The sequence below is a fragment of the Apteryx rowi genome, unplaced genomic scaffold (genome assembly GCF_003343035.1).
Source record: "Apteryx rowi isolate R43461 unplaced genomic scaffold, aptRow1 scaffold_70, whole genome shotgun sequence".
Lineage (NCBI taxonomy): Eukaryota > Metazoa > Chordata > Aves > Apterygiformes > Apterygidae > Apteryx > Apteryx rowi.
In genome coordinates, this window is record NW_020450983.1 from 1142338 (window position 1) to 1158008 (window position 15671).

The 15671-nt window shown below is 38.3% G+C and overlaps 1 protein-coding gene across 6 annotated transcripts in view; it reads right to left on the reverse strand.

Moving 5' to 3' along the window:
* Window positions 1–15671, reverse strand: part of TRIP12 (thyroid hormone receptor interactor 12) — a 64207-nt gene that overhangs the window by 43670 nt on the left and 4866 nt on the right. For 4 of the 6 annotated variants that reach the window (XM_026087063.1, XM_026087065.1, XM_026087064.1 and 1 more), the window contains exons 3-5: window positions 12910–13056; window positions 3228–3353; window positions 1419–2218 (exon numbers count right to left, since the gene is read on the reverse strand). In XM_026087063.1, the coding sequence (XP_025942848.1) occupies window positions 1419–2218; window positions 3228–3353; window positions 12910–13007 (1024 nt within the window). In that variant the 5' untranslated portion in view covers window positions 13008–13056. The remainder of the gene's footprint in view (window positions 1–1418; window positions 2219–3227; window positions 3354–12909; window positions 13057–15671) is intronic. The other 2 variants (XM_026087067.1, XM_026087066.1) reach the window with 1 other exon arrangement.

Genomic DNA, 15671 nt, shown 5'->3' on the forward strand with positions numbered 1-15671 from the left:
ACACCAGCCGCCCCCCCCCCCCCTTAGATTTACTTTAGAATCCCATTGGGCTATTCTGCCCTTCTCACTCCTCGCTGGCAGGTGTGAACTGCCACAGACACTACCTTCTGCCTTCACCTACTCACTGGTCAGAGGAAATCCTACTCCTCCGTGTTGCTTTTCTCCATTGTCAAGAAGTTGTCTGTAACTCAGGGACAGACTTAGCTAAGAACTTGTTGGTCAGCCCTGTTCTTGCCCAATTCCTCCCCTTCACTTCATGCTGTGCCAATTCAGAGCTGCTCCTCAGGAATCCACCACCCACCCAGTTTTGAACCATGGAGCATATAAGATAAAGCCTCGATACGCAGAGAGCAACCCCTCTGCACTTCTCTAATCCCTTCCCTTCCTGAACTAGGTTAGGTCATCCTAGAACCAATACTCCAGTCATGCAAATTATCCAGAACAAGCCTGTTAGGTCAATTAAATCTATTTTAATTATACAGGAAGACATTGAGTTCCTCTTGCTTATTTCACATATTTCCTGCATTAGTATTAGCTATAAACATGCCCCAGTTGGGGCAGGCTACTCATGATCATGCCCAAGTACAGGAGCAACAGTAAGCAGATTAGGAGTCCAACTTCTTAAAGCAAGTTTTAGAGAATACATGCTATGAATAAATCTTACAGTACACAAAGGCAGTATAGCGCATTCTTATGAACTATGAGTTCAGACAAATACTCTTCAAGGGAACAGTGCTACAAGCACATCTGCACACTAATGAGGACAGGCTCTACTTGCAAACACCTTTAATGAGAATGTCCAAGCTGGGTACATCCTATTTTAACTCAGCACCAGAGAGAGGACATGTTTTATAATAACAATTAAGATGACAAAGTGACACTAAACCTCCAGGCACTGCGGCACTAGTCTTAAAAGATTACTGCTCTTCAATTAACATCAGAGGTCCTAAACACACTAAAGAAAAGAGGTAGAAAAGTAGGCCTGAAACAAGAAACCACATATTTCTACTTGTTTCAGCATCCATAGCTCCTGCTTTGGGATAGAAAATTGAAGAAAACAATTTATAAGAGGAAAAAAACTGAGAAGATGAATATAATCAAAAGGGTTTTTTTAAATGTTTCCTCATCACAATAGCATCTAAGTATCTTACATATTTTATTATAAAAATTGATATGCAAGACAGAGAAGCAACTTACACCTACAGAGTACAGACTAGGTACTTAAGTCACTTGCTTCAGCTGTAAGTAGTTTCATTCATAGCTTTACTTAAAGGCTCGGTAGAAAACACACTAAAAGTTATTTTAACCCTAAGAAAACACTATGAAACCCGAAAACAATGCAGGTATTTGTTCAGAAGATTTCACTTGCAGACATACATGCTTATGCTTCCACAAAAGCAAGCAAATCTCTAACTTACTTGCTAGTTTCGCCTGTAGTCCTGAAGGTCCAGGTTTCGATGTCTCCGACTTGGAAGAGCCTGGTAGAGACAGTTTTGTTTTAGGCAGGCTAACTTTCGGGCTGAAGCGAGCAGCCCAGTCAAACTTTGAAGAGCCACCTGTTTTACTCTGTTCTTTATCCCTGCTACTCCTTCTTGGACTGGGACTGGATGCAGAACGGGAACGTCTAGCCTTATTCTGGTCCTTTCCTTGTTTTACTCTGGCACCCTGAGGAACGGTGGAGGAAGCAGAGGCAACAGCAGAAGAGGAGGAGGATGTGGAAGCTGAAGAAGAAGAATCAGTGATGGTGCTACACCCAGCTTTGGCTGAGGTCACCGATTTTGAAGCCAGCTTGGAGGGTTTTGCTGACCTCTCTTCAGCGCCAGTTGATTCAACTGCTGAAGCACTCTTTATACAAGATGGGCTCTCTGTCCTTTTCCTTTTCTGACTTCGGGAGCTACCAGCAGCTCCACCCTTTCTGGTGTGAGCCTTGCTTGTTGATGGCAATTGTGCACACTTCAGCTGTTCTTGGTCTAAGTGTCTCTTCTTAGATTTAGTATGTGGCTTGCTAGTTTCCAAGGAAGTTTCAGTGTGCTGAAGTGCTTTGGGTTTTTTAGCAGAGCTGGGAGAATTGGTCCTGCTGTAATCTGGACTAGCACTGCGTTTAACTCCTCGAGAATTGTCTTTCTTAGGCACTTGCCCCGTTTTTTGCTTTTCTGAAGTATTGACTCTTTCTGGATCTTCTTGTTGTGGTATTATAACAGCAGATGAACTACAGCCTCTGCAGAAGTAAGCAGAAACAGCATTAGTGTTAAACTCAAGAAACCTGACGCTATTGCAACATTTTTGCAAGATAAATGTGAGCATTCTCTAATAATAAGGGAAACTGCAGGTAACAAACCCTGCCCACTATTAAGTTTACACCAAAACAAGAAAAAACATGCTTGTATGAGAACAGCCACATTGCAGATTTCAGTGCAAAACAACAACAAAAAAAATCCAACACTTTGCTAGCATGAAAACTATAATAGCAGCAAAATAAAAGCACAGTACATTGCTCTTTAAAAAAGAGGAAGATGAGATGACTCGGATAGGTTTTACTGTTTTCAATTTTTCACAGACATGTAGAACTGCTTAAAATGACAAAAAAAAGCAAACTTAAGGCCATGAAGCTATTAAGTGTTTAAGAATATAAGCTCCACAAGAGAGCAAGAAGTGTTCAGTAATGCATAACTAGTCATAACCAAATTCAAGGAGGACTTCCCCCCCCCTCTTTTTTTTAAATAAATGAAAGTCTTATCAATCTCTTACATCAAAATGAAGGTAATCACACACAAAAAGGGCAAAATTCTCTTCTACACGATAGAAGACTGTTCCAGTGTGTAATTAGCAGAGACATATAAAGAGCAGATAAAACATGACCGAGATGATTACCCTGAATGCAGGCATATTTTAGATTACAGGTTGCAATTAGTATAGGATATCACTCAGAACTGCTGGGGCAATCTTCCTCCAACATGCAGGAGGCAAGAGAGAAACTAAGTATTCCAGGACTAGTTATGCAGAATTTGTTCCCTCCCCTCTGAGGGAATGCTCTTAGTCAGTGAATTACAAGTACAATGCATGAACAAAATGTGAAACACAAACACATCCACTGAATGCTACACCTAGATTAGTTAAAAAAACTATTAGTCATACATTTTATAAGAACTTGGTATAACTAGATATATTACATACAGTTGTGAAGTGCAGATAACACTTGTTAATATATGAATATGAAGCACAATTACCTTTTAGAAAAGTGTCCCTTGGACTGTTCAGAAGTAGTATTAGACTGCACTTTGGGTGTCTTTGAAATAGATTTTCTACTCTCAGGAGGGCTATGTGCCTTATGTTTTGCCTGCCCTAAATGTGACCTGTCAGCAGAAAGTCAAAACAGAAAGCTATCAGGATTCTGAGACAGAGATACAAACCTGTAGGTGGAATTTTTTTGGACTGTTTACAAATATTAGTTTAAGTAAAACTTCAAATTTTTCCACAACAACCCCTTATGTTAAGGCAATATTTCAAAAGAATCACTTAGTTTGGTTATAAATCGCTACCAATGTAACTAATTTTAAAGCACACTATTATTCACTCATTTTAAATAAGTCAGACATTTTTTCACACCTGAAGTGCAGACAAATTCACATTTTTTTGTTGTGCAAGCTTACTAAATCAATCACTTAGGCATTAAATGTTTGCTAGCACAATAAGGCACAATATTGGAACACCTGTCAAAGATGACTTAAAAAAAGATATACATTCATCAGCCTCAAGATTCCATGCATTAAGACTTAATCCAGTTAAAATTGTTTACAAGTTGGTCTCTTTGCTCTTCAGTTTAAGAAGAATCAAACACTTAAACGGGAATGCAACCATTTCCACTCTGTAGGAAGGCTCAACCTTGCCAGGTATTTTATGTCTGCAACTCCACCAGTTCACCGGACTGAGAGCTGTTTAGTAACACTGAAGTAAGAGGAATGCAGAAATGCATGCTACTGCTGAAGGTAGTCAGATGAGACAGGAAACCTGCGATGTCAGAGAAAGTAGTGAGTTACACAGATAAGCTACAGGAGTTCTTCAAGAAGCTTTCAGCTGCATGCAAAAAGTGGTTTATTGTATGAGCTCTGACTGGAGGACAAAAGAAAACACACTACTACACTATAAAGTTACATATTCACATATTCCATATCTATTTTCAAAACCAATAGCTATTACCATCTGCAAGACTCAGAAGAGACAGCTCATCAGCATTTAAAGCAGCATAGTATAAATACTTGCTAAGACAAGGGACATCTCACTTGAGCTTCCCTGGATAAACTACACTTTTGACTCAGCTGTAACCAGGAGAACTTTGTAGCTCACGTATCCTACCCATGCAGAATGTTTGAGCACCACCAACCTTTATGGAACCTCATACAAACTATCCTAGTATTAATGCTGGAACAAGTAAGGTTTCAAAGTTAAACAAGCACTGATTATTATCAAAGAATCAGTGCTTATATGCCATTAATTTAGGATATCTAGTCCTTTGAGTCGAGCTATGCAAATATCTGATTCATAACCCAGGGAGGTAGGGACAGTAAAACTGAAGTGTCTTGTTCCAACCTGTGACCCCAAACACCCAAAAGTTTAGGTCAAAAGAGCAAGTGGAAGGAGTTAAAGAGTTCCACAAATTTTCAAATAACTTTTTCTAGCCAAACATCAGTAATCTAGGAGCAAAGGCAGAGCTAAAACTGCTATTCACCAAAAGTTTCCCCAAGCTCTTAAGGATTACGATACCAACTTAAAAATAAAGCTTAGTAGGAAAAAARAAAAAAAAAAAAAGAGAGAGAGAGGGAGAGCGAGAGCACAATTCTAACTAAACTAAATAACTCCATGATAATCTACCCACAGAGTAGAAATGACCAAAATCTGAGTAATATAACCATGTTTTCCTTGGTAACCTTCCTTCCTCAGTTTACTCCCAAAGTATTCTCATTTAGTCAGTTATTCAAGAAGAAATGAATACAGCTAGACAGCACATACTCAGAACACATTTTCTGTGGCTCATCTTTCTCAGAACGTAATACTCTGAAAAGATGAATTTAAACCGCATCTTCTCCATACTGCAGCCATTTGCTTTTATTTCTCATGCTAGAGAAACTATCTTTACTATCAAAACCAAATCAAATAAATGCAACAGTTAAATCTTAAGCTCACAACAACATACTCCATCAAGGTAAACTTGGGAATGTTTCATCTAATCCTGACCGCTTAGATTTTTATTTCCAACAAAAGATTAAGGTGTAAAATTTAATTTTGCCCTTGAAATGTTTTTATTACGGAGTAACAGAAGTTATTACATAATTTACACTTGTCAGTAAATGGATTTTTATGTAAGCTAACTGATCAGCATTCATTTATTCTGAAGTATATTCTAAAAAGTTATTTTCCCTTTAAGGTTTGTTTTTTGTTTTAATTAGAACTGGATTCAGCCTTGTGCTTTAAGTACTCACAGAACACAAAGATCTTTTCAAGCAAAAAATGGCAGAAGTAATATGCCAAAACATCAAGTGCTTAAATCGCACACTAAGGATTTTCAGCTTGTTCCAGGCTTTCCCCCTTCACCTTTAAGCCCTTTCCTTTGGGTTCTTACAAGTTTTGCAGCATAATATCACACCAATGTCCACTCTATGTACACAAATAAAGCTACAACACTACATGTAGGGTAGGGATGTGGAATTCTGTATTGTGTAAACTACTTGCCTTTACTTTATTCTCTTTATCTATCAAACCATCAGTAGCAATAGCACTTATAACCAGAACAGAAAGGTTACACTGGAAACATAACAAACGGAGAGTTAAAACTCAAGAGGTTTTTTTGTTTGTTCAAGTCTCCTGTGCTCTCACTTCTCATTCTATGAGCATAATCATTCAGCTCGCTCACCTGCGCGGCAAGGAGAAGGTACAGCAGGCAATAGCAACTGCACATGCAGTAGCACGGCAGTTAAACAAAAGGAGCATGACATTCGCTCCCCTCCTCTAAGATCTATATGATGGCAAACAGACTGTCAATTTGGAGAGACTACAGGATACAGCTAAAGGAACCATGCCCCAGCTAACAAATATCATTGCCCCAGCTTGTATTAAGGCTGTGACAGCTTGCTTACAAAGTCTTGTTAAGAGTTAACTCGCACATAAAGTAGGTTAAAATAAGTCTGATGAGCTAGAAACAAGAATAAGGTTTGGAGATATAAGTGCTATGAAAACTACATGGGCAGCTGGCAGATTAATTCCTGTTAAAGACTGTAAGCTATCTGCACTTTTGCCCATAATTCAAGGCTTTTAGCTCTAAAGTTACCCAGTTACAAGCTCTCCATACTTTTCAGTTAACATGTCATTCATTCAGGGACTGCATTTGAACAAATATTCCAGCAACAAGTATTTAGTGAAACAGAGCTTCTCACTAATGATGAAGAATGAAGAGATAAGTATTTACTTGTGTTTGCCCATGTCCACTGAGACGTGCAGGTCCAGGAAGCCTGAGGGCTTGCTATACCTTCGAGTGGTGTTTTCACAACTTAAGACAACAGTTTTACAACCCACACCAAGGCTTCACTTGGCTGGACAGAGCTATCCACTGATATGCATTTAAACTCACAGGCAGACAGTTTAAAGTAACACACTTTAGTAGACTCACCATTTTGCAGTGTTTATATAAGCAGTCTTTTGGAAATTGCCAGCCTTTAGCCTTTCTTAGAAGAACCATAAAGAACCAGCTAGAACCTGCCCTCAAAGAGTTACTTCGCACACACTAAAAAATATATATATACACCTTTTGAAATTAATGAACAAATAGGAAAGTGTTTCATCTAAGTCATGTTCATCAGTAGCTCAAAGTGAGGCATTAAGTACTTCCAAGTATGAAGTCTTAAAAAACAAAAAAAACTTTTAGCTCTGTCAAAAGTGGGATAAAAAGCAATAACACAGATCACAAACTATTTTCTCTCTTCAGAAATACTCCACCTGTCTTCCCACCCCTATTTCACACACTCCAACTGGCAGTATTTTGTTAAAGGATTCAGCCTACATAAACAAAATGAGTGCGATGTGTTAAAAAAAAATCATATGGAAAAGTTAAAATGTAACATTTCTAAATGGTACTACCAGAAAGAACAATCTGATTTACATTTAAACAATTAGACTTAGTTTTTACCCAAATCTCAGGTAAAAGATTAACAGTTAACACATTACCAAGACCGGTCCTAAAACTAATTCTTTCAGAACAAAAGCGGCATGCCTGTCCAAAAACATTATTCTTGTTTTAATGTTTGAAAAAGGTCAGTCTAAGATTTATTCCATATCCTGTTCTTGCATTAGTGTCCACCGTACAGATTATGAGGACCTGTTTTCTCATGTAGTCTCCAATCCAAAACACACAGGCATAAGTATTTATTGTGTTCTGAAAACTTAAAGTTTAGCTAAAGTATCAGCCATTCATAAACAAGTATAACAGCATGACAGTCTCATGTCAAATTGATATCGTACTTAAATACTTCTTTTCCCATTTTTGGGGGGGAAAGAAGTAAAAATATGCAGACTACAAAAAATAAGCATCACTGTCGCTTCATACCATTGAAAAAATATATATATTTTGCAGTACTAGTACATAGTTCTGCTACAGAGAACCACTTCCATCCCTCCACGCCAACAATACACTGAAGCACTGCTTGTAACTGAAGGGAAGTTATCTGCAGCACCTTCAGAAGAGATCTTGCATGCCTCAATACCACTTTCAAATTGCCCCCATTTGAAGTAAATACCAATGGCTTGGAAGTATTCTATGGCCTAACTAGGAATTCAAGTTGCAAAGTCACAAGTCTTCAAAATACATGGTGATAACGAAGACAGTATTAAGAAAGTGACAGCAAGTAGCTTCCCCTCCTCTCATGAAAAAGATGTTCTAACACATTTGCTCCCAATCCTCTTTGGTTTAACCAGTGTGAGGGGAAACTTTAGTATCATTACTGCTTCCTTACAAACCTGGGAAGAGTCCTCCTCCTTCAGGGGAAGTACTGGAAGAAATAGTTCAGAGAACAGTTCATGCTGTAGGATTAGGAGAATGCCACCATAACAATAATTTTAAGTTAAGAGCATAAGACAGTGTGCCTGTTTACACAACTATTTTCAAAGACATCCCTTGCTTCCTTTACAGAAAAACACATATATAGGCTAAACTTACTACCAATTTGCACTGCAACACTACTTCTACGTGTGCTGTTAGCCTAGAATCGTTGTTTTTGCTTTGTTTTGTTTTTTTAATCAATGCAACTATAAAAAACAAACACTCAATAGACTGGATCAAGCTATTGTGTTGAATGTAAAACTAGAAGAAAAGACATCATTACACTTCCCTCCCTCTTTTTGATACCAAGTATGAGTGTTATTAGTGCTAATAAAGAAGCCCAGTCTAAAGGAAAATGGGTTCACAGTGGTGTTTTCAGGTTAAGACAAGCGTGTCAATATTAGATGCCACAGGATGAAGATTCTGTATTTTATGTTTTAGATTCTAGACCAGAGAGGGACTAAGAATCTCCAAGACTTTCAGGAAAGTGAAGAGTAGCTGCTCATCAAGTCAAACTGATAACATTTTAACAAAAGCCCTTTAACCTACAAACAGGTCAAAGACTACAGAAAGATATGCATTAGCATTTCAGCATGGAAGCAGTATCATTCTCAGAACTGCTTTTTAACACATTCCTCTTTTGTAGTCTATTGTAGTGTTTGCTCCAGTCAGAACATGACAAGAGACAGAAGCAAAATTAAGGCCAGGTCTGAAGCAGAAGTTGCTATTATCCTGGTTTTCCAAGTTACTGGTACAGTCACTTAGTAGAACAGAAGTGGCCACAGCAGCTGTTTCAAGACTTTTTTTTTTTTTTAGAAGTTATGAAAGTCCTCCTGGTTTAGATAACTGAAGAATGCAAATCAGTTCAACATAGAAAAAAAGCACAGGAAAAGCAAAATAAATGAAATACATTGAAAAAGAACTCCAAAATGTTTTCTGAAGTTGTAACTCAAACTCTTCTGAAGGATTAAGATAAACTGCTCTGCAAAGCTCAAGTTTTGCATCACCTCTTGCAACAGATTTCTTGGTGAGAATCAGACATACATACTTGAAAATCCTACAGATGAAACCCTCCAATAACATTTCAGACTGCAGGCTTTCTCCTGGTCTCAAGCTGAAAACAATCTAGGTCAGAGACTTCTCTCCCCCATGCCATCCTCAAAAGGTCACTGCTGTCCGAGGACAATCTAAACTTGAGAAATTTTAAATTAAGAAAATTTATCCTTCAAACTACTTGCCAGATTCTAGCTGGAAACCTAATCTTTAGGTCTTACATCTGCTGGCATAAACTTCAATCATAGATCACTGTTTGTTATAACTGCTATTACACATGAAACTATCATATGCTTGTATGACCCAAAAGAGGATCAAGCTGATATAGCCACATCAGTTCATTCCCAGGTATGTTTGCTCCATCTCAGAAGGTTTAGGTGCAACATATACGTAGTGCGGCATTGCACCACAGATATCTTCAGGAATTCTGATGTTGTACCACACATCATGCTCTGAGCAAGCAAACACCCCCAAAGAAGGTGCAACCAAACTGCTATTACAAAAGGGCTTATATGACCACTCATTTACATCCAATTAACAGACTTCACAGCATCAGCTATGTGAATTTACTGCACAAGCAATATACCTTCTCTCCAAGGTGTTTTCTTGTCACTCTTAAATTTTTATTTTGGAAACGTATGTAGCTTAGCCACAAGAAAGCTTTAAAAAAAACTGTTTTATTTCCAGCATTTAGAAAGCCATCCATTCAAGTAGAAGTGTAATGAAGTATACAAGTTTAGACAGTATTGAAACTTGCCCTGCTGGAAGGGTTACAATTGCTTATCTATAACCAAAGTGAAGTAACCTTGTCCAACACACTTTAGAAGGTGTGGTCCTTAAGTTTCAGATTATAAATTTTGTGGCTAATTTTAAACATGAAGCAACAACCCCCTACAGATTCTTGTTACTGCTTAATTCCTTCTAAGATACTGGCTTTAAATAAATAAATAAATAAATGGATTTAATGAAATGGCTGAATCAAATCTCTTGTCATCTACACATCCACATTAGCATGTAGCGCAGATCAACAGAAACAGATCTGTAAAGCAAAGTAGTTGGCACTAAGGACCAATATCCACCTTCTGTGCCATTTCAAGGAATTTTATATCAAAGCAGATGTTCAGTCCACAGGATCAGACTACATCTGCAAGTGACTGAGATGCATAAAGCGCACTGCTATAGCATAACTTCCAGTTTAGTGTCAGCCAACGAGAATCCAATTACTGTGCTCCAGGATCACTCCATGATGTTATCATGGAGGTGAGGATAACAAGATTTGCTTCAAAAAAAACATTCCTGATTCAAACTAAAATAGTAGTGTAGATGCATCCTAAGTTCACACAGTTCCTTGCATAACATGACCGTATTATTGCCATTGGTCTTTTTAGGCCTTGCTGATTCTATTAAAATGAATTTTTACAGTTGAAATTGGAGATTCACTTTATGGATGAAAAATGTGAAAGAGACTGGAAATAAGTTAGTAGTTTGGGACATTTATGACACAATATTAGTGTAATAAAAAGGGTTTGKTTTTTTTTGTTTTTTTTTAAAGTAGCAGCCAAAGCAGTGTGTATCACTGCCAGAGTACAGCATGTCATAAGAGATGAGAAAGATGCATCAAGCTGTGAACCCTAGAACCTCCTATACATTGTCCAACAGCCGGGGGGGGGGGGGAGAAAAACTTACTACATCATTGCATCTTAGATGCATAGAAGGATGAATCCTGAAGTTTGTGTCTGAAGACAGGTAACCAGAGAAAAAGCTACCATAAATCTGAGAAGCAATCTCTTTCCATTTCATCTACAAGTTTCTGAAGGACCCGATAGATCTGTCTTACATTGTTCCTTGCACAATAGTCATTTTTGCTCCTGCAGCTAACTAAAGAGAACACTGAGGAGACCGAGCAAGAGAAAATGAACATATTCTAAAGTTTATATTAACTACCATGCTGCATCTAGGTCTTTATACGCTTTGTTAGCCACAAATACCTATTCAAAGGAGGGTGGGGGTGAAGGGGGGGTGCCCTGTTTTTCAAAGTGTCAGCCCTTTAAACAGCGCTGAAAAGAAAAATTGAACAAGTTTATTTGTAAGAGAACTTTGGTTCTAATAAAGGTCTAACATAGTTCAAAAGCGTAATACACACTTAGTCATGGAAGTCTGACTGCCACCAATCTGGTGAGGGGTAGAAGAGTTCCAATCATTTAAAACAATTTGAATTAGCGTGTGATAACATAAGTAACAGATCACAAGGCAGCACCAAAACACTGGATGAGGAACTTCATTGTAAGAAAATAATACTAGTCCTAAAATTCTTCCATTTCTGTCTGCTTCACTGTAGAGCTTCTCCCTGGCATTCTGCTACAGAATTCAAAGAAACAGTACATACCAGAAGATGAGAATCCCCTACCCCATCCCCAAAGAACTTGCCTCTCAATTCTTTATTCTAGATGGTACGTTATCCACTCCAGGCCGAGTTTAGTGTAAAAGAAGAGTTGYTAGGAATAATACAAACCAAAATATCCATTCTGATTAAGAGATAACACYGAATATGCAGAACAGGATGAAGTGTTCACCATGCGAAGGCAGCCAACATGTTAAAGGAGGAGGAGTATGCTCCAGAAACAACGCTAGCTTGCAAAACAATCAAGCATCTAAGGCAGTCATTTTCCCCCTTGTTGAGCTACAGAAGGACAGGACAGAAGCTGTGTGTTTATAATCTACATTATCATCATCTATTATTCCATTTGTGTGGTACTAATTTGTTTAGAAAAACGGCATATCTGCGGACTGAACTAAATAGTTCCTTAGGTTCCTTAAGAGAACATCTTTCATCCATCCAACAGTGGGACTCTGTTCTCAGTTACACTTTAGACTAGTAAAAAACACACCTTTTGTCTTTATATGTTAGAGGAAGAGTTTGAATCCTTCACAGAGAAAACTTTTTTTTGTGTCATTGTCCTGCAACATTATAGTAATACTCTTACACCAGAAGACCCAAGCCCTAAATGCACGTATTCGAACAACTCCACCAGTAATACCTTGGAAAAAATAGAAATAATACAGACAGATGCTGCCTAAAATGATACCGTAATCTTTCTTCAGTAGACTAGTATTTTAAATAAATTAGGGAAAATGTATCCACACAGGCTTCACTCAGTCACATGAAGATTCTTACTTCCTGAATTGGCATGTCAGTAATTATACAGTCAGCATCCATAGGAAAGTTTCAAGGATCTACTTTGTTCTGCATTATAGATGCAACTGCTTACAGAAAAAATAGTTTGGTCCACTTGCTCACTAGTATGAATATATTAAGGGATGACAAGCCTCTTGTTCTTGAATTATTCAAAAGCTGAACACAATTAACATGCAGTGCAAGGGAACAGAAGGAAGCTAGTTATCCAGTCTTCTCCAAAAGGGACACAGATTTTCCTGGTATTTCACAGACCACAGGTTTTTTCCTCCCTGTAAATTTTGGTTATGGGGCAGGAAAGAGAGGAAAGAATTTGTTATTACCTGTAATTTGTATGATATAGCTCAGTCATACTTTTCCCCATAGATCTACTATGCCTATTCCAGGTGAATATGCATTATAATGAGTTAACCATGTTTTTCAGCCTATGAAATAACACCACAGGTAGCATTTGAGTGAAAAGGTTTTACCCAAGTTTCAGTGCCGGGATTTCAAGGAGGAAAGTTTCATTCTCTACCTAGATCATATCAGCTTTGTCTTTCATGCATTAAAATACACTTGTAGATAACAATCATACCTTCCTCCTACTGCGTCGTCTTGTGGCTGGGCCCCAGCAGTGTTCCTCTGTGAACGTCGCAGTGACCCCCCTGGATTGTTATTAGGCCGGTTGGACATTGGCACCTCTCTCCTGAAGGGACATACCCTTTCTAGACACTATCATTCACTGAAAGACAAGAGAGATATAGTTGTGAGTGTTTATGCCACGTCTCACATGACTATATCTCAAGCGATAAATGTAAAATGCTACAGTTTAAGCAAAAACTAAAAGACAAAAAACTTTGAAAAACTTCAAGTCTTTCTTTACAGAGCAAGATTCTTATGAAGGGCATTTATCTCATTAACATACGGCAACCAAGAGCTTGTAAGTATATAAAGCACACATATATTACTTACACTGTTTCTTTCCTGGCAGATTTCTATAATTGTTTTATCTAAGAGACCAGATAAATGCAATTTAGGAGAAACTATTTGTCAACATTGATGAGAAACACATTAATTACTAAAATTCAATGCTTGATATAGAACCAATAGTACTTAAGTATTTTAACTTTCACTGAGGGAGATGACAATCTTAGTTTCAGGAATTGCCAGCAGTATACACAAGATTACGGAAGCAACCTAACTACTGTACTTTTAAAGCAGCTTCTTTCTTTAGTCAGATTTATGCAACTTCTATCTGTGTAAACAAAAGAAAAGAAAAAAGCATAATCATTCAGGAAAAGAGATATAGCTAAGAAGAAATTCTAACTCATAGATGCTTAACTAGAGGGGAAAAAGCTTACTGTTTTAGACCGAAGAATTAATGAACTTGCACAATTATTGCAAGAAATCAATATGATGGCCTTGCATTACTATTTTTGAAATATTTCACAGCATTGCTGTGAGAATTCTGGAAGTCTACAGATATTGTTTTGGTAGCCATTTATGGAACACAACCATAATGCCTCAGCCACAGGCTTTTCAAGCCTGAGCCTCACTTAACACCCCAGTGAAAAGAGAATTTCTGTAACTTGGGCTAAATTGCTGTTTCTAAACAAAAAGCATAGCAACAGACCTACGATCAGCAAAATCAGGGTTTTTTTTTTAATTATGTGTGAAAACAGGTTAAAAAAAGAGAGAAAAGGATATTTGCAGGTTAAAAAAAAGCCACAACAAGGGAAAACACCAAGTTTTTTTTAAGAATACAACAGTCCACGTGCTCATTCAGCATCTGTAATATCTACGGCACAGTAAGAAAGAAGTTTGCCAGGGAATTTTTAACACCACTTTGGGTGCAGATAAATAACTAAGGCTCAATTCAAATTTTAATGCCTCCAATGAAATAACTGGAATCCTGGCACTGTCACTATAGCCAGACAATGCTTTGACTGTAGTTGTCTATTCCTCTGAAAGGACTTACTGAAAAGGAGAAGAAAAAAAMCAAAACAAGAACAAAACCAAACATGCATACAGTATCTTAAGTTGTTCTATTTTACTGTAGGCCATAGGAAATCAGCCACAGAAGTTGGTTTGGTTATACTACATACCTAGTACAATACCAATAGAAACACAGATACAATCAGGACACCTGCATAGTACAAGAAATTAAGCACTCGGGCTTCTGGTAGCCTAGATTCAGTCACATTACACTGTAATGATACCACCTAGTACTAAAAATTCTTGGCTGTTAGCATACCAGAAATATTTCAGTAAGCTCCAGGAGCCAAGTAAGTTAGGCAGCAAAGTTGCTTCCCCTTCTCTCAGGGGTCAAGGGCATCTTGCTCCTTCAGAGCACAGAAAGGCTTATAACAGAACAGAAAGAAGTTTGCTTCACTAGATCTGGAAGCTACATCGGCTTGCTAGCACACCCAGACTAGTCAGGTTGAGGAGCATATAAGTGGCAGCGCTCTCTTCAGAGTACGGCACAGATTCAAGACAACTAGCACAGTATTAAACAAACCAAAAGATGACTGAGGTTCCTGTGTTGTCTACAGAGCCTAAGTGAAGTCAGTCACAGGCAATGTCCAGTACCGTTGTGCATTTCCCTGCATCTCTTTGCATTCAAAGACCAACTGAAAAGACATCTCTGCATCAACACCAACAAGGAGCCATGTTTTACAAATTCATTTGCTGAAAAGAGGGAGCAGTGTCCTCAGTAGGGAGGTCAGCTGAGGCTGGAATTAAGTACTAAAGTCAAACTATCAGTCATACAATAAAGTGTTTGCCATAAATCCATTGTATCACCTCATCCCAAGATAGAGTTGTTATTGCCAGCTAAGTACAACTTAAGTTACTACCTCCTTCTTGCAGAACAGAACTGCTGAGATTTTACATGTGGCAACAACTGCAAAGGGAATTGTTGCCCCTTAATCTAGAATAGGYAGGAGCACTGCTTCCATATTGTTATTTGGAGACCGGACAGTCTCTCATCCCAGTATACTGGCCATAAAAAGAACATGCACTCCGCAAGGATTCATCTTGCAAAGAGCATTACTCACTCTAGAGCTCTACTATGTCAGCCTCAGATGTAATGCTGGATTGGCTTATTCCCCACCCCCCCACCTCCTCTTTAGATACCTAAACTCAAGGAGCTGCACAACCCAGTAGATCAGCTGCATGCACCAATGCAGCCCTGTCACATTTTAAGAATCTGTTTCCTCAACTACACTGCAAGTTCCCCCCACGCCCACAACAAGAAAAGCTCCAGCTGTACATCAGACCTCCTCTGTGCTTCACTTGACAGGCTTTGCGATTCAAGAAGCGTAAACTCAGGACCTCTGCTAGTAGTATTTTTTGTAA